The sequence below is a fragment of the Monomorium pharaonis genome, chromosome 9, assembly GCF_013373865.1.
Source record: "Monomorium pharaonis isolate MP-MQ-018 chromosome 9, ASM1337386v2, whole genome shotgun sequence".
In the NCBI taxonomy this organism is placed as follows: Eukaryota; Metazoa; Arthropoda; class Insecta; order Hymenoptera; family Formicidae; genus Monomorium; species Monomorium pharaonis.
Window position 1 is genome coordinate 20,584,869 of NC_050475.1, and position 18,209 is coordinate 20,603,077.

General features: G+C 41.8%; 2 protein-coding genes and 1 long non-coding RNA gene across 4 annotated transcripts in view; 1 reads left to right on the plus strand and 2 right to left on the minus strand.

Moving 5' to 3' along the window:
- Nucleotides 1–550: 550 nt before the first annotated feature.
- On the minus strand, nt 551–16,388 carry LOC114255181 (cytochrome b5-like). 2 transcript variants are annotated; one of them, XM_036292385.1, is made up of 2 exons: nt 16,258–16,336; nt 551–2,912 (listed from the first exon to the last, which is right to left on the minus strand). In XM_036292385.1, the coding sequence occupies exon 2, from the start codon at nt 2,884–2,886 to the stop codon at nt 2,446–2,448; it is 441 nt and encodes a 146-aa protein (XP_036148278.1). In that variant the 5' UTR covers nt 2,887–2,912; nt 16,258–16,336; the 3' UTR covers nt 551–2,445. The 2 variants fall into 2 exon arrangements, 1 of the variants encoding a protein (XP_036148278.1); XR_003626469.2 differs by lacking the exon at nt 551–2,912 and adding an exon at nt 13,612–13,926 and having other exon boundaries at nt 16,258–16,388.
- The window catches only part of LOC105832313 (junctophilin-1), a 40,781-nt gene continuing 29,098 nt past the window's right edge, over nt 6,527–18,209 (plus strand). The window contains exons 1-2 of the mRNA XM_036292378.1: nt 6,527–12,358; nt 16,339–16,550. Coding sequence (XP_036148271.1) covers nt 12,054–12,358; nt 16,339–16,550 — 517 coding nt within the window. The 5' untranslated portion in view covers nt 6,527–12,053. The remainder of the gene's footprint in view (nt 12,359–16,338; nt 16,551–18,209) is intronic.
- LOC114255179 overlaps nt 16,505–18,209 on the minus strand; it is a 51,203-nt gene continuing 49,498 nt past the window's right edge. Inside the window, exon 3 of the long non-coding RNA XR_003626466.2 lies at nt 16,505–16,637. This is a non-coding gene — a long non-coding RNA (uncharacterized LOC114255179). The remainder of the gene's footprint in view (nt 16,638–18,209) is intronic.

The following is an 18,209-nucleotide window of genomic DNA, read 5'->3' on the forward strand; positions in this document are numbered from 1 at the left end:
AATAAAATAGTATACGTGTGCAGTTTTAGTCGAATGTGAAATTCAAGCACTTATTAAGTTCAAGTTAAGTGTATATCGTGAGCGAACTTTGTGCGTCACGAGCGAACCGTTACTTTCCCCGTTATCTTAGAGCTGAAAAATGAGTGGAGTAAAGATTAGTATTATTTAACTATATAGTAACATATACAAAACATTAGGGATGTGTGTATAGACTGTCGCATACTTTCGTATTACCACTCATCGCAACTCAACATGTAAGTCTGTCAAAAAAAAACTGTCTGTGTAAAAAAAACTGTGTAAAATCTATAATATATTTAAGATACGGAAAGATTTTCGTTGTATCGAAACTTTTCCATCGGTTTTTGTAACACGTTTTTCTATCGGCAAGACGTTGAAGCGTGCAAGACTAAAGACTCGCTATGGGACAGAATGATACATCAGCAGGTGTTATTTCTTCTCTTTCTTCTTTATTTTAGTATATCTTCATCACGCATTATGTACACGCAAGCATACGTGCACACGCATATACATACAAGACATGTTATATATATTTTATATGTACATTTTGTGATTAAGTGTAAATATCATATAACGTGAGTACTATTGTGTGTGTAATTTAATTCTAGATAAATCTAGGATTAACGCGTAAACGGAGTATATTGTTAATTTAATAAACAAGCAGTCTTGCCTTCCGATTAACCAAAAAAAAAACGGAGAGGTTATTAAACCGGTTTAACAACAACGTTTAACGAACCGAGCTACGTCACCTATTACCTCACACTGTATGTTATGTATATTATAAATGTTAGAGGATAAAAAAAAATAAAATGTATTCGATGCAGAGCATTTTCTGCATCCTTATTATTGCCCTTTACTTATCTCCTCCGTATATTTGATGTGTTAATCTGTGTCCGATAATAATTCAAGATTATAAATTCAATTACAAATAATTACTCACAAAGAATTGCAATTAATTGTGTTTGAGGCTGAATAAGAATCAGTTTTTTATCATCACGTGCTTAACCTCTTGACACTGATACGTATTTCAAAGTTCAATGACAAAGTAACAAAGCTGCACCAAATATTTTACAGCTGCGATGATTGAATGATGCTGTGTTGCTCGATAATAATAATAATAAAAATAATATATTTTCCTCACATGATCAGCCATTTTACTACATGTTTGACTTCGACGGGTATGATGCACACATGAAATATTGTAAGAAGAGAAAGAAATTCGAAACTGCGCAATCTGATTGCAAGTTGTTGGAAATATAACAAAGAAAAATTGAGAGAAACTAAGAGAAATGTCCCAGTAACCTGACATCTAATGATATAGAATCAAGATTGTTGAACTTTTGTTAAGAATTCATGATAGAAAGTAATTTAATTTTATATAATTAACTGGAATTTGAAATACATAATGCGATTATTAACATACAAAAATATAAACAATTTTTCAATTATTTTGGAAATAATAAAAACTTATAAAAAACATTTAAATAAACCAATATATATTTATCTGAAACGTTTATTTTTAATGTCCTGTTATAATGCTTGTGTTTGCTCATAAAATGTATTGTGTATGTTTATCAAATAAATATAAAACATATTGTCTTAATAAATAATACATAATGTGTTTGTTCAGAATTTCTAAGAGTATCTTTAAAATGTAAGCACTAATCTACTTGTACAACAAATTAATTTTCTTACTGTTAATTTGTATAATATTTAACATAATCTGCCTCATAAATATTTCTTTAAATATTTAAAAATCGCAATTAAATATTAATATTATATTATTATAATATTATAAAAAAATATATTTAAAATAAATAATAAGTTTCCATATAAATGATATGAAAACATGTTTAGGTTTACTGGAACATTTATTTTAAACTTAATCAGATTACTTAATTTCTTAAGTTAACATCTAACACAGTTTACACTTTGCATAACAGTAATGATGCGGAACGTGTCAACCTTAAATACTGATAAAAGAAGTCACTATCACTATTCTTACAAATTAACAAATCACGCTGACAAGAGGTCACTTTCTTTTTACTGTATAAAATCTTAAATATAGCACTTAAGATTATGAGTTTATTCTACGTTTGATTATTTAAAATTATCTATATTGATGATATGATAGAAAAAATAATAAAATCCAGCAGTAGTATTAATAAAAATAATATCCACAGGATTTAAAAAATTATTAATTAAAATAAAATAAAATAAATAATCGGGGAAAAAATGTGCTGCTAGAAGCAACGATGACATATGTATTTCAGGAATGATTAATTCTCGTGGTATCTTTGTAATTAATTCAATTCATTTTTCTAAAAAAAAACGTTCGGTATGCCGGTTTTTATTTTTGGCATAAAATTCGATATTTATCCGAACGTGTCTCGATAACGATGATGATCTTCGACGACCCGAGACAGATTACGAACGGAAGACTTTCACGCCGTAGGGGGTGCAGTGGTAGATTCTCTCGTTCGGCGGAAGTTGGCCGATTTTGTACCTCTCCAAGGTTGCCCAGGCGACGGCGGAGTGGCCGGTGCCGTTGAACGCGATAGTCGCGTCACGTCCGGCGTACTCCAGTAAGACCTCCTGACCGCCTGGGTGGCTCCTTAGGAACTCCGTGCAATCGTATACGTAATTGCCGATCACGAGCCAGCAGTCACCGGGCGTGTCGTGCCAGGCAATCTCGGCCAAATTGATCGTCCGGAGCTCGTCGCACGACTTCTCCTTCAGCCTGCATCTCCGCTCTTCGATTGTATCGTTCCTCTCCGTGACATCGCACTCGACCTGCAGGAAGTTCTCCCTCGGCGGTTTCACGTCTCCCAGTTCGACGGAGCGGAGAGCCAGATTCACGAGGTCCATGCTACTGCGGATTCTGGAAGCTCGTTCTGCAACACCAACAGATAATAGATTGTTATTAAGAACCAGGTAGAACAAAAAAGTCATAATTTCACAACGATATCATTCCTCGATGCCATTATGATGATGTCATACGGATATCTTTTAGGTATTCTTATATAATAAGTAGAAAATAAAATCAATATGACATTTTTGTGATGTTATTGTTATTATGACTCTGTGTTCTACCTCGAAAGATTTTCTATTTTGTTGCATCAATTTTTTTATTTTTACGAACTTTGGAGAGAAAAGTAAATATTTTTCAAAATTACTTTTAACCTTTGTTTATTACGTTTGATGGTCGATTTTCTTTTTTATGAAAAATATGAATAATTATTTAATTATTTAAAGAATCCACTTGATAATCACGATTTACTCGTGTTTCCGGTTCTCTCGAAATTAAATTTTAAATGGTATTTTCATCGGGACAATTGTAGATTATGAATGGAATTAAAATCGTCTTAATTAAAAAAATAGCGCAACAAGTAGAAATTAATTGATAAGTATTTCTTGAAGTTTCTACGTTAATCATGAATATTTTTCAAATGCGCAAATATCTTTTTTAAAATATTAGTTAAATCATGCTGTTTCATGGTTGCAACTTTCCAATATTTTTAAAAATTGAATTAAAACTAAAAATAAACGAAAGAAATAAACTAATAAAAGTAAATGAAAAACATTTTGCTTACATGAGGTATAATATTATAAACTGTAATAAAACAGAGAACCAGACAATGTTTAAGTGAAATAATTTTTTTTTTTATTCACTTTGCGGATTTTTCTTTGCGCTGTAACCAACACACGTCTGTTTCCATTCACATTTACACATCCAAAAATACAATAAACGATTATTGATTGCGTTTCATTCGGCGAAGGGCGACGGCGCTATGATAAAGCAATATTTGCAGTAACGGAAAATTGTGAACAACTGCACCGTCGAGAGTATATCATTTCGCGAAAAATGTCCGGTGACAGTTGAAAAATACGGAACGGCACGGAAGTGCTCGATTGTATCGATTGCGGAAGTAAACGGGATACTGTAGTCTACGTGTACCGATTAACTCGCGCGCCAGCGATTTTACAGCGATCGTTTAAACAATCCCCGGTTGTACTCGCAGAAGCGGACTCGTTACACGCGTTTAAATACACAGCGAGCGTTTCTGCTGACGCTGTCTGTCAAGGGACATCGCATACAGCACTGAACGCCGCGGACAGAAATCAATTCCCCCGAAAGGAAAGGCGAGTAATTCTATTACCGGTCTGAAATCCGATGCGTGCACACACGAGGTCTCTTCTCGGTCACGCACTGCTACGATCGAACGTTGGCTTGGGCACAGAACCCGATCGTAACCCACATTGTAGATCAGTCGCGCTCGATTACGAAAGTTCACTTTTCTTTCTAGCCAAGAAAATTCAAGCTTTCCTCTTCGACGATAGAGTGAAAGATGAAAAGCGTAAAAATAAAACTGTATGGATATAGGCGTCAATGAAACTCTATAATTAATAAAAATACTCTGAATTGTTGAGAAACGCGCCACGTGCTGTCAGCGAAGAATTTTATTAGTTTACGAAATCCGTTGCTCCGATTTTCCTTTCGGCAAAACCGATGATAACCTCCCGTGAAAATTCCAAATACAAAATAGCTTGCTCGCACTATTCACAATCTGATGTACGAAAGAAAAAGAAAGTGAGACTCCAGCATCGCACTTTTGTAATACTGCGCCACGCGAGAGCGCGGATTGACTGCTTGCAGTTTTATTTTTATTTCACGTGGCGATAAGTGACGATTGATCCGACGCGCGTCAGGATTACACTTTCGTCAAGTAATTGCGAAAAGAAGTCAGTAAAAGGTCGCATTTCTTTCCGCGATAATAAATCCGGGGTATGTTGGCAACGACGAGATTTTAACACGCGCCTCTCGACGTTCGCACGTAAATAATATCAGGCTCGATCATAATCATTATAATGTTAACCGTCACTAGTTATCAGTATCATATTGACCTATTCCATTAACCTTTGATAGATAAGAAAAAAAAAACTGCATGGATCTATTAAAAATTAAACATACATGGTAAATAGTATCTTTGTTATGTATTTTTCAATATTTCATTCTGATAACGTATTTCATCATACCAAGATCTTCTGATCATATTATTCGAAACAAAAACATTATCTACATAATATTCATAAACGGGATATTTATCATTGAAAAATGAAATATTTAAATTCACCGAAAACATTCGTATATCTGTTATATTTATTATTACAGTTTATTATATAATGGTGTGTTTTATTTCTGTAACCCTTATTAATCTTTTAAAATCTATTGCTTGATTATTAGACATAACTTTTCGATAAATATCAATGTTATTTTACTGTTTAATAGTTCACTGCGTATCTTATCTACATTAAATAAAAATAAAAATTATAGAAGAAACATTATGAAAAACTCTCAGTCAATCAAAGATATAAAGATGCATAATACAAAATTTTTTATGTATTCACTTTTTATATGCATTGAGCTGATAAAATTTTTGTTTATCATTAGTCTCAGAGACTAATGATTATACAACAAATTGCTCAACATTGTTTAAATTATAAAATACAAATAAATTGATAACATTGAAATTGTAATCTTTCTTTCTTGATGACTTATTAGAATTTGCTTCATTCATTTAAAAACAAAAAATTATTCTAATTTTGTAAGCAATTAAATTGTTTTAAACAATTTTTAAAAATAAGATTTATATAGTTTCTTTTAAAACAAATAATTATAAAATTATTACAACACTTAAAGTTTGAAAATGATTATAAAAGGTATAATAAGAAATATATTATTTTTCAAAAAGAAAATCTTATTTTTTGTATCTATATGCTGTGGTTTGCACAATTTATAATTAAATTTTATTATAATATAAATATCGATTTATATGAAAAGAAGGAGATAGATTGTGCTCTGACCAACTGCTGATATAATGGAAAATGCAACGAAATGTGCTGCCATCGAGTTTCTGAAGCAAGTTACCGGGAAATATATCGGATTAGCCATTCGTAAAAATTTGATAAAATATTTTCTTTACTCGATACTGATAAAAAAATTTACCATATTATTTTATCAGGATTGTGTTGTAAATTTCAAAATTACATAGATTATTAATATTGTCCACACAAATATTTTTCATATAGATAATACAAACAATACGTATTATAAGCTACGAGTTTAGTTATACTTTGTCAAGAGTGATCACTCCATTTCTGGCCTTACAATTATGAAAAATTCATTATTATAGAAAAGTAACAGTAAAGATGTAATAGCGTTACTTGTCCCATCCATAATAAAAAATATCTTTATATTTCTTCAACTTTTACAGAGTTTGAAGTTGCAATAATAGGTTTTATCGGTCGACTGTAAGGGTAGATTCGTCGATTACGCTCGTTCGAGTGCCGCGTCGGGGCGCAGTGATACAGTGCGGATGCGAGCTCCGACGACGTCGGGCGCCGCGACGTCGCCGTTATCGCGACGGCGCGAGCAACAGCAGCGGCGGCGGCGGCGGTGGCGGTGGCAGGGGAGGAGGCGGCGGTACGGCCAGCGCTGGCGGCGGCGCACTGCGAGACTGATAGTCGTAATCATGCCACCCTGACCTCACGCACATTCCCGTGAGCACGGTGCGTGCGTCGACGTCGCAGGGGAAGATCTTTCGCGTATCCGCGGCGAGTTGAAGGTGGGCAACAACGACAAAAACAACGACGACAACGACAACGACGACGACGACGACGACGACGACGAAGACGACGACGACGACGACGACAGTGACGACGGTGACGACGGTGACGATGGTGAGAACGGCATCTCCGACGCGAGTACGCGCGCGAGCTCGAGGCGGGGGAAGGTCGATGTCGCAAGGGGAGGACCGGCCGGTCGCAGACGACTCGTCGTCCGTTCTGGTACCAGCGTTCTGGTGCCAGCTCACCTCTCCCTCGGCGAACGAGACGTCGTCGGGAAGGAAAAACGGGACGGAGAAACGCGCGCGCGGATGATCGCCGTGAGATCGACCCCGCGTTCGCGCACGTGTCGATAAAAATTTCGTTCCCCGAGAAAGGGAAGAGATACAGAGAGCGAAAGAGAGAACGTGCGTCACCGCTACAATTCGGAGCGGTGAAACACCGCGCGCGTCAACTGCATCACGCGGAAGAATTAACGTGCGTGAACGCGCGTCGGTCGAGGGTGGCGATCGACCCTGGCCGCGTTCGATGATCGAGGAGGTGGTGTGCGCCGTCCATCTCGCGGATCCCGTCCCGTCGTTTCGGTGCGAATAACGCGCGCACGTAATTACATTATTGCACCCCGTCGCCCGCGCTTACGTTACATGTGCGTGTGTGTGGAAGCCGTTGTCCTCGTGACACATATTAGAAATAGGGACGCCCCGCACTCACGCGTGTGCGCCGCACGAAGGCACTTGACGACGCCGAGGTACCGGCGCACGCGACGCCCGAAAGCGCCGCGCGTATCACCCTCCCTCTACCCCGGAACGATCCGGTGGCGGCGGTCCGGCAGTACTCGCGTGCTGCTCAGGGAGACGTGGATATCACACGGGGGACGTGCACGTGCACATCCCCGGCGAACGGGTCCTGAACGGGAAAGGAGAGAAGGACGAGGGCGCGAGGCGACGCCGCCGTGCCGCCGGCGCTGTGCGTCGCACGTGTTACTCCTGACCAAGCCGGATCGATTGCCCGGAAGTGTGCTCGAGCTCGACCACTGGCTGATGGTGCGATCGTCATATGCGTCTTACTCGCCGCGTCCTGCTCTCCGCGGATTTTTTCCGCAAGAGTGACCTGGAGGAATCGAGCTCCGCGCGAATCGGTTTTACTCGCGCGAGAGTTCCTTGTATTTGTACTTTCTTCTTCTTCTTCTTCTTCTTCGCTCTCTTTCCGGTTCAGAGTGCTGGTGACGAAAATGAATGTTGCACGTATCATGGATGTACGTACTACTGTGGTATCAACTACTGTGAGGACGAATTGATTGTTGTCAAATCGGTGAACAAGTGTTCGACGACATTCGGTCCAGGTTCGGGATTCAGTTTGTCCCGTTGGAAAACGTACGATTTGGATCTCGATTATCTTCGACGTGCCGAGATCTCGAGCGAGGTAGCTGTCGATATACGGTCCTCTTTTAGGGAGAGCTTAGTGCTGAATTAATTTTTTTCTTTTTTTTTTTTTCAATCAAGCGGATCCCTTTTGCGTCTCTCTCCTCGAAAATTCGAGCGAATCGCGTATCAAAATTCCGTCTAAACGGAAAAGAGTGAGCGTAAAGCGAAAGGAGGAGGAGTACGTTAAACTTTTAATTGGGGATCCGATTTCTCGCTCGTCGAGCGGGGCGAGCTAATCGAATCTGGAGCGTGCTCCCGTTTCAAACGGGCTCGCTCTATTTCGACGGGATTCCTCGACGCGGAAGTCTACGACGTCTTAATAGATACATTCGCGAGGTGAGGAGATCTCTTTGGACCGGTCTCTTCAAAACGGCGCGTATGCATTAAGAGTAAAGAAGGGGGAGGGGGGGTCGTCAAACGCACATGATTGTCCCCGATTTGGAGAGAGAAAGATTCGCAAGCGTCGCGTTGCCAACGGTCACGTTGAATATCTCGCGTGCCTCTACCAACCTCTCTTTATTGTGTTCGTCTATCGGCGACTCGGCCTCGCCGCCATGTGCCGCCGCGTAATAAACAGATAGGTGAGTTGTACTACTCGCCGACGTTCTCGCTGGCACAGCTCTCGTCGCCTTTTCGGGTAAGAGATCCGCGCGAAGTGCAACGGGTATCGTCGGATCGCAACGTGGACCGCTTCCTTCGGGAGCACGCACTTTTCGTAATTCTCTGTTTAAAAAAAAAGGAATCGGAGGAAAGAGAGAGAAAGAGATTGGTGGGGGGAGAAAAAGGGGGGAGGAATTCTCTCTTTCCTCGCAACCAACGAGCGGAGCACGGCCGTCATTTTTCGTTACCATCATTATTAATAGCGGACACATCGATTAATTGATTTATGTTATAAAAAAGAATGGCACGCGTCGATAAATAATGGCACGTCCCCCGCCGCCGTCGCGTCGGCCGTTCGTTCGTTCGTTCGTTTGCCGTCAATAGAGCATAGGAATCCCCCTCCCGTTCAGGTAACGTCAAACACGTATGGATCATCGACTCTGACTCGCCAACGGCTTTCAGCGTGTGTACCCTCTTCCCATCGGTGCCACCGCTCTCACCTCCCCCGCGGGTTGCTACCACCACGCGCCACCGGCGGACACACAGCCTACCACCCCCGGGTTCTTATCTCTCACGGGGGCTCTCGCGAGGGAGTAACTGACCGATATCGCGCCGCTCCATTAAAAATGCAGTCCTACAGAGACCGCAGTCTATAGACACATATTCGCGCGGCCGCGTTGCGCAGCGTCGTCGGTCGTACCCCTCTTTCTTTGTTTTCCCTGTTTTTTTCGCTCCCTCTCCCCCGGTTTTGCCTTCCCCCTTCCGTTTTCCTAAATCGCATTGCGGGCATCTTCCCTCCGAACCGCGGTCTTTCCCTCGCTGCCACGCTACCTCGTTTTTGTTCTATCAATCTTGACACACTCGCTCGCGCAAGTCTCACACGTCGCTACGTTCCCACGGAGACGAGAGATTATTCCGATATTCCGATACCCCGATCGGACCTGCCCTCGCTCGTTCAAGGAAAGAAAAAAAAACAACACGTTTTCCAAGGGGACACACACGGGTGACCGTGGATGACCATTTCTCGAGCGAGACCTTGAAATCGCGTCTCATTCCCTCGGGAGGCTGGGACGCCGCGCGCCGGCCGGCGATTCGGTCGGGGCCGCTCTCGCCGTCGCGAATCCTCGCGGTGATGTTCCGCGCGGAGCGGTGGTGGCGGTGCGAGAACTCCAACTATTTATAAATGAGTCCGAACCCGGTTGGCGAACGGCTCGACGAAGTCGGGAGCGACGGAGCTGCCGCCGCTCGTGCGCTCGGGCCGCCTCGCGTCGGGGAACAATTCGCTACCCCATTGGTAAAAATAGAAGCTCCTAGCCAGCTAGCCGAACTCGAGGCTAGAGCTTGGAGGAGGCCACCGCTCTAGAGCCGCGCTAGAGCGGACGGACCGGCGCAACCGCTGTGTGCTGCCCGCGCGGATGCTGACGATGATGCCGATGTCGGTGCCGACGTTGCTGCTGCCCCGATGTCGCGCAACGCCGTGTTAGAACCACACCGTCCGTCGCCGTCGACGTGAAGGAAGCGCGCTCGGTCGCTCGCGCGCGCGCGCGCGCGGGTGTGCGCGCGTGTGTATGCGTGTGTATATGTGTACGTGTGTGCATATGTACGTGCGTATTGCTGAGAGAGAGAGAGAGAGAAAGAGAGAGAGAGTGAGTTCGGATCTGCGTTTTCCTCCTCGTCTCACTTCTACCTAGCGACACCCGTCTCGAGATAGACTCAGTGTCCGCCGAGGCTTCACACCGCGGTCTAGGCCCCGGTCCCCGTGGGTTCTTGGTTATCGATCATACCGCCGTAGATAGATCTCGCGGGTGACTCAGAGAGCACCCGATCGCACACACACGTAGGTCTCCGTTTCCCGAAGAAAGCGTCAGATTGGAAGAGAGGAGCTTTCGTGCGGTGAAGCCGTCGAGAAACGGAGAGATCGGGCGAAAGAGAAGAGGTGGACGAAGATAGGGAGGAAGAGCGAGTAAGAGAGTGGGAGAGTGAGCGCGCGCGCGCGCGAGAGAGAGAGACAGAAAGAGAGCGAGAGAGAGAGAGAGAGAGAGAGAGAGAGAGAGAGAGAGAGAGAGAGAGAGAGAGAGAGGCACATTCCGAGCGGATCACGGATGCTTATAGAAGCGTTGCGTAACGGCGTCAGGCGGACAGCGAAACCGCGACTCCGTTGGGCTCGTTGTCTAGTTTCGACAATTTCGACGGGGAACCCGGTACGTCGCGCGGTACGTTCTCCGGCGGGATTCTCGCGAATCCTAAAACGGTGATTCTAATGGTGATTCCCGTAACGCCAGGAGTTCCCAAGTGCCGTCGAGTGTATGCTGCCGAATGCGCGTCACGATTTTTCCACGATTACGTCTCCGATCGTATCCCGGCCGATCCACGGGCGGCGACACGTGCGTGTACATGTGTATGCGAGTGAGCGAGAGGTAGACTGATAGATCCTCCCCTCCCCAATGATAGTAGTATGGCGTGATAATGCATCGAGATATCTCGACTCATAGGCTACTACCGCTAGGTGATTTGAGGAGTTTGGGAATTGAGAATGAGGACGAGAGAGGGAGAGAGAGTGAGAAAGAGAGAGAGGAAGGATACAGAGTGCTTGAGAGGGTGATCTCGTACCCGGCGTATTCGTGAAATCAAGGCCGCGGCTCCCCTCGATCACCCAGTACTGGAAAAGAGTGAGAAAGAGAAAGAGAGAAAGAGAGAGAGAGAGAGAGGGCCGTGTAACGTTTCGCGCTTGAGATCGAGAGACGTAGATCTGCGCTCGTCACGTTCGCGCGCTCTCGCACGTTCGGTTCTTCGAAGTTGTACTAAAATTAAATCCGGGGCCCCGGCGGGCGCGAGACCCGCTGATTCTTTTCTCACGTCCGGCTTCTCTCTCGCGCGCGCGGAGGACCGTGTCGCGACGATGACAGGCGCTCCTTGACTTGGTTCGCGAGAGCGCGGATCCGCGGGAGTGGAGTGCGGGGGTGCAACTCAAATCTTTTTCCTCGAGGACAACAGCTCCGCCGCCGTGTACCGCTCGTGTCCCGCCACGTCTCGCAACGACGTCGCCGACAGACGCGCGATCGTTACGGCGGATCAACGCTCGATTCTACGGTGCTATTGTAGAGACCCGGTGGAGGCGGACGTGAGAAGACGGCGGCGAGGACGGCGAAGAAGACTGCAACGACGTCGGAGGAGAAGGTGGCGGAGAATGGGGCGACGTACGGGGTTGGGCGCGTGCAGACTTTGCTGACGAGCGAGCACGATCACGACGACGATAACGATCACGACCAAGACGAAGACGAGGGAGACGAAGAGTAGTAGTGGTAGAAGAGGAGGACGGAGGGAGGAAACGGGGGAAACGTGCGAAAACGAACGACAGTGCCTGCGGTGACTGCATTAAGAGAGATGCAGCAACAACCGCACTCCGGCCAGCAACCGTCCGGGGCGCCAAACGGGTTGGCGGGGGGCGCCCAATTGCCACAAACAGGTGGCATGAGTCCGGCGCAACCTGGCGCCACCGGCACCGCCGCGAATCGCGCGCAAGTTAACGGTGGTAGATTCGACTTCGACGATGGTGGGACCTACTGCGGCGGCTGGGAGGACGGAAAGGCCCACGGCCACGGTGTATGCACCGGGCCCAAAGGTCAGGGCGCTTACTCCGGCAGCTGGCACTTCGGCTTCGAGGTATCTGGCGTCTACACCTGGCCCAGGTGAGTGCAACTATCTCACTTACTCGACTACTCGCGGCTGTTCAGACAGCACAAAAAGATTGCAGAAATATCTCGTTGCAAGGTTGCAAAAACATTGCAGCAATGATAAAGTGCCTTTAGAAAATTGCAGTTATAATACAATGTTTGGTATTTCTGAAAATATTTAAAGTGCTATTATATTATAACTTATTACTTTCCGAAATATGTTCCTGATTTATTAATTAATTTTTATATAGAAGACGAAAAGTCTCACTGTCAAAGTTTATTTCATTTATTTTCGTTTTTAAACTTAATTTTGAAGACTTGTCTTTTCAAAGAATCATTTCATTCTTGTGTAGTTAATTACGAGAAATAGAACTTTGCCTCGTTCATCTGGCGATGGTGATGCGTGTTACTCGCGGATGGAGCAGCATCGTTGCTGCAAGCTTCTGTGCTGTTTGGATAGTTACGCACGTGATGCGTTCCGTTACATTACGGAAGTGCCTTATTAGCGCCTCGCACAATGCGCAATTGTTACTGCAGTTTACGCGACTCACGAAATTACAGAGGATTACGATAAATTACTAATTCTCATGATACACGTAATCCACGGTGCTCGTCTGGTTGCGCGCGTTTCGCGGAACAAATTAATCTTGTATTCTCCTCGCGTTGGCGCACTCCCGAGATTTGCACAACGACCGCCGTTCCTCCGGCTCATGAAGGATTAACGCTGAGCTCGTTTGCGCCGTGACGAGTGTACGGTTTTCAGGCTGATTATCCGGTATTACGTTACCGCCACCTCGCCTGTTTCGCGTTAACAACGTCGCTCGCGCGACGTAGCAAACGAGTATCGAACGTTACACGCCGCGAAAGTAACGTAAGACCCGACCCGATGCTATTTCGAGAGGCTCAGGTTCGGTAGTTGTAGAAAATTCCTCCCTGGTCAGGTCTTCTCGGCGAGTCCTTAGCCCCGGGACGTTTCACGTTGATGATCTTCGCGAATCCCCCCGAATCGAATTCACCTTTAGATTTCGACTCTTGGCGTCGCGCGTGGTGCGACGATATACGAACACCGGACCTTGACACGTATCTCCGTATATACCTGGGAGGGAATCTCCCGAACCCTACGAAACTGGGTCACCGTGCGCAAGGACAATCGGAGGAGCAGGTCACCGGGACTCGAGTCGTCAGGACCTAGTTCAGGGTCAGCGTAGAACAATCGCCTCCCAACTTTTCGGGGACGATTTGAAGCTAAGGACGGAGTCTTCTCAAAATTTTTTTGAAAAAAATCAATCAATATATTAACAAATATCAATGTCTTTCCAAGGATCTATATACAATCTTGGTTTCGATGAAAGAATGGCAATATATAACAAGTGTTCGGATTCTTTGAATCACCCCGATATTGAAGTGCAGCATTGATTAAAGTCAGCGCAAATTCATTCAGTATTTCTTTCGAACTACGACGTCATCAGCGAGAAGCTTATTTCAGCTCGTTTTCTTCCATGAAGTCGAGCAAAAAAACAAGATGTGCTTGTATTCTTGATCTGTCGATTGATTCTGCTTTCGGATTTTTCCACTCGGATTAACTGAAAAACAAGATTATTAACTTTATTTATAAAGGGTCCCTCGATTTATGAACACTCTATAAAATGAAAGTAAAGTAATTGCAGCGCCACCCCGTTTGTTTCTCGATTAGTTAGTTTTACGAGGGGACGCATAAAAACGAGGCTTGCGACAATTTAAAAAAAATTCTATAATATTCATGTGCACGCGACACGAAAACCCGGAAAATCCGTAAAACAATCGTAATTAGGGGGTTTCTAGACCACGCATACAACGGAAACATTATCGATTAAAGAATAATGGCTACATATACAGTAAACTGTCGTGCAATTATATCATTTATAGTATTTGCTCTTAAATTCGATCAATAATAAAAAAAAAATTAATTGATAGAAGAAAATGTGAAAATTTTTAATACATATATTTAACAGGTATTATTTAATACATTGTTACAATAATTATTATTGTTTCACGACATCAATTTCAATTCGTTATTGCATTATTTTGTATACGTGTGATTTTCTCGAGATTATCCTCGCAGACTCTGATCTGCTTGAATGTGATTTCTTAGTATTGCAGTTTTTCAAAACAACATAAAGGAAATAACATTTAATAAAAAAGGAGAAACCAAAGTGGAAACAAACAATGAGACCTCTCTTTTTACAAACTACTGTATCTAGGCCGAGAAAATTTGCCTCTTCGTTTCCGCGTAAACTGGAGCAAGGTCCACGACCATCTTTAGCTAGCGTTTTCCGACACGGCTTCATTCTCGATCGTGATGGTACTCGAAGACGAAGTCGAGGGCTTCGCGGATCGAGCAGATGTTGTTGTCCTTCGGGGAACGTTTGGTTCGCGTGTCTAGAATTTCACTGTTGTCGTTTACTCTCTACTTCGCGACAAGCAAAGAACGTTTATTGCCGAGAATATTTTATGTGGAAGGTAACAAAAATTATTTATTACACACAAAAAACGGTATTAAGTTTTCAATTAAAACTAATACTAATTCTATTTAATAATCATTGTTTCATGTAAAGAAGAAATTATTATATGTTATAAAACGATGATTAATTTTACATACCTGTAATTAATCTTTTTTAAAAAATTGTATAATCTGAAATTACAGCAAAAAATCTTATATTTGTATTTCAATACGATAATAGTTATTTGAAAACATTTGTCATCATGATACAAATGATTATTTTCATAATAATAGTATTAAAATGTTTTAATTCTTGGTTAGAAGATATTGTTATTTTTTATGTAATATTTTTTCAACTCATGAAAATTATTATTGAATAATAAGAATTTTTCTTAATGAAACTATATAAAATTCTTCATCTATATAAGTTATATCTAATTGGTCCTATTTCAATATTAACATTATGAAAATAAAAATATTCTCAAAACAAGAACGTTCTTTTTTGTGCAGAGATTTGAAATTTATACATGAGCTAGCTCATTAAAAAATGGTTAATTCTAGCATTTTATCATGTAAAAAATATAATAAGATAAAAAGATATAAAGAATATAAGACAAAAAGACGTACAATGTGCTCGTTGTCCATTTTCAAAAGTCATACAAACACAATTCAAACGTTATATACAATTATGGAACATTACGTAACGACAAGCATTGCATTGTCAAAGTTTATAACGTAATTAATGCAACGGTCCGCGCGATAGAACGATATAAATTTTTATCACGCAACAGATTGCCATTAAACACGAGTTTACGCAATACACGACACTTATAGAACAATTCTGCAACAGTTTTCGCATCCACGTGCAGCTTTCACGTTTATGTAATAGTCATCCGCGAGAACTCGCTCTAGCAGGTTTGAGCGTTCTCTTTCGAAATATTTACCATGTACGTTCTTGAAGCTTTTCTTGACATTTCGCGGAAATTGTAAAATCAAAAGAGAATAATTAAATAATTATACGGGATGCTGAATTTAGAAATATTTTCTCCGACAAAAATTAACAATAAAAATAACTATAGCATAAAAATAATACTTTAGTCACACTTGAAAGAATGCTCGCTCGATTAGCTCTCCGCTCCTTCGACATTATAAATTCTGTAAAAATATCTTAAAAGAAAGATCGTAGGTGCAATTATTCTCTATATCGGTGCGAAGTGTCAAGCTTACACTGTCACTGTTCTGTTTTGCATACCCAACAACGTCGAGGCAACGCTGTCATCATCAACGGTGTAGCCGACAATTATTGAACATGCTAATTAGACGAGTTTTCACCTAATATGCGTGGGCGAGAGGATAGCACAAATAGCGACGCGATCCTCGAAGCGTAACTCTCGAGGATATTTTTGCGAGCGTAGCTCTGCCGTAGTGTAATTACCTCTATAGTTTTAAATCCTATATCTGGGAAAGAAACTGTCTCAGAAGAATTAAATTCCGCAAATTGCGTTTCTCTCAACAGCGGGTCAGCTTACGAGGGACAATGGCAGAACGGCAAGAGGCATGGTCTGGGCATGGAGACCCGTGGCCGCTGGCTGTATCGGGGAGAATGGACCCAGGGGTTCAAGGGTCGCTACGGGGTTCGGCAGTCCACCACCTCCACGGCGAGATACGAGGGCACGTGGTCCAGCGGCCTGCAGGACGGTTACGGCTCCGAGACTTACGCCGACAGCGGTGAGCCCACGAGTTTATTTGACATGTTTATTGTTCATGATCGGCGTGACTCTTTCCCCCTATTAATTATTGAATGCAGAAAGGTCACTGAAACAGACGGACAAACAACAAATTTATTTTTATCTTGACGTTCAAAGCCTATATTTTTTATATATACAAATAATAATTTTATATATAAAGAATAATTTTAGAAAATGTTATTTAATTGGAAAGGAAACGAAATTATATAAATATTCGATATTTTTTTAAGAGCAGAATACAATTCGGACAACAAGGCTGGAATAATTTTCAGGAATATACAAATTAATGAAATAAATTTCGCGTACCGTTACGGTTTACTCGCGTATCGATTCGTAACAACAGTTAATATCATGTGTGTGAATACAAATATACTTTCATTCGGTCGTGCGGCCGCGCAAAGTTCGACTTTATTGATTTCGCATTAAATGTGATTGCCCGTTAATAAATGGGCAATTTTATTCGCAAATAAAATACTTTCTGTTGGATGTTAAAAACGCGTCGCGGAAATTCTCCTAGCGGGAGAGCCGGCCTATGAAGCGAGACATCGTCAGTAAATAAATCACAGGGTTCTTTTAATAAAGCCTCGCGGGGCTGACTTGGGACGGCGATAAATAAACAAAACAAGAAACGGTGGCAGGACGCGTCGTCGTCGATTTCGCATTATCTCGCCGAGATATTTAGTTGCGCCAAGATTGATGGCCGACGTGACGCAATTGTGAGATGCGTCTACAAAAATTGGTGCAGTATTTAGGGAGCGGTCCTCTTCTTCGCCTCTCGAGTTCCTCAGCTTACAAAGATATCATTGTCAAGCGGAGAATAGTGGAATTACTTTTACTTAAGCCTCACGAGGGCTATCGGATGTATATACGTTTCATCTTTTTTTTAAATGTTTATTTAACATTTAACTCCTACTGTATACGTATCGATATAATTTATAATTAAAAACCTAAACTGATATTTTTTAGTCATATAATTTATAATATTATAATTTATACTAAAAAAAAAATATTTTCTAGTGATATTTTAATCAATGAAGCAATGTCCTTTTTAGTTACAAATAAATTAAGACAAAAACAATCTTTTTTTTTCGAATTTTAATTGATTTGCACATGACGAATGAAATTAAAAGACTGTAAATTTACACAAATATTAAGCACACATTGACTTATAATAAATAACTTTAGTGGGAACTTTTTACGTGGTCGTTGATAAAAAAAAGTTGAATATGCAAAAATATTGAAACTTTTTTAAAGCAATTTATTTGTGTATAAAATAAAATATTTTATAGAAAGTACTTTTTATAACAATTAAAAATTTTTTTAATGTAAAATTAAACCTGACAGAAATTGATCACATATCTTTTAATCTTTCTACTGTAGTTATACAAAATATCACATTTTTATGACATATGTAATGTTTTACTAAAATACTGTTACTAATTTATGTTAAAACACATAAATACAATCCATTAATAACATTTCATACGTTAGAAAAAAATATGGCTTTGTAAGGGTGAAAATGCTGTGTTACATAAAAGGAACGCTTTTTGAGGGTCACGTGTAAGAAATCATTCTTACAAGGAATCAATCTTGGCAAGGTCGATTTTTATTGTCGCAAATGAAGCTTACGGGGAAACAT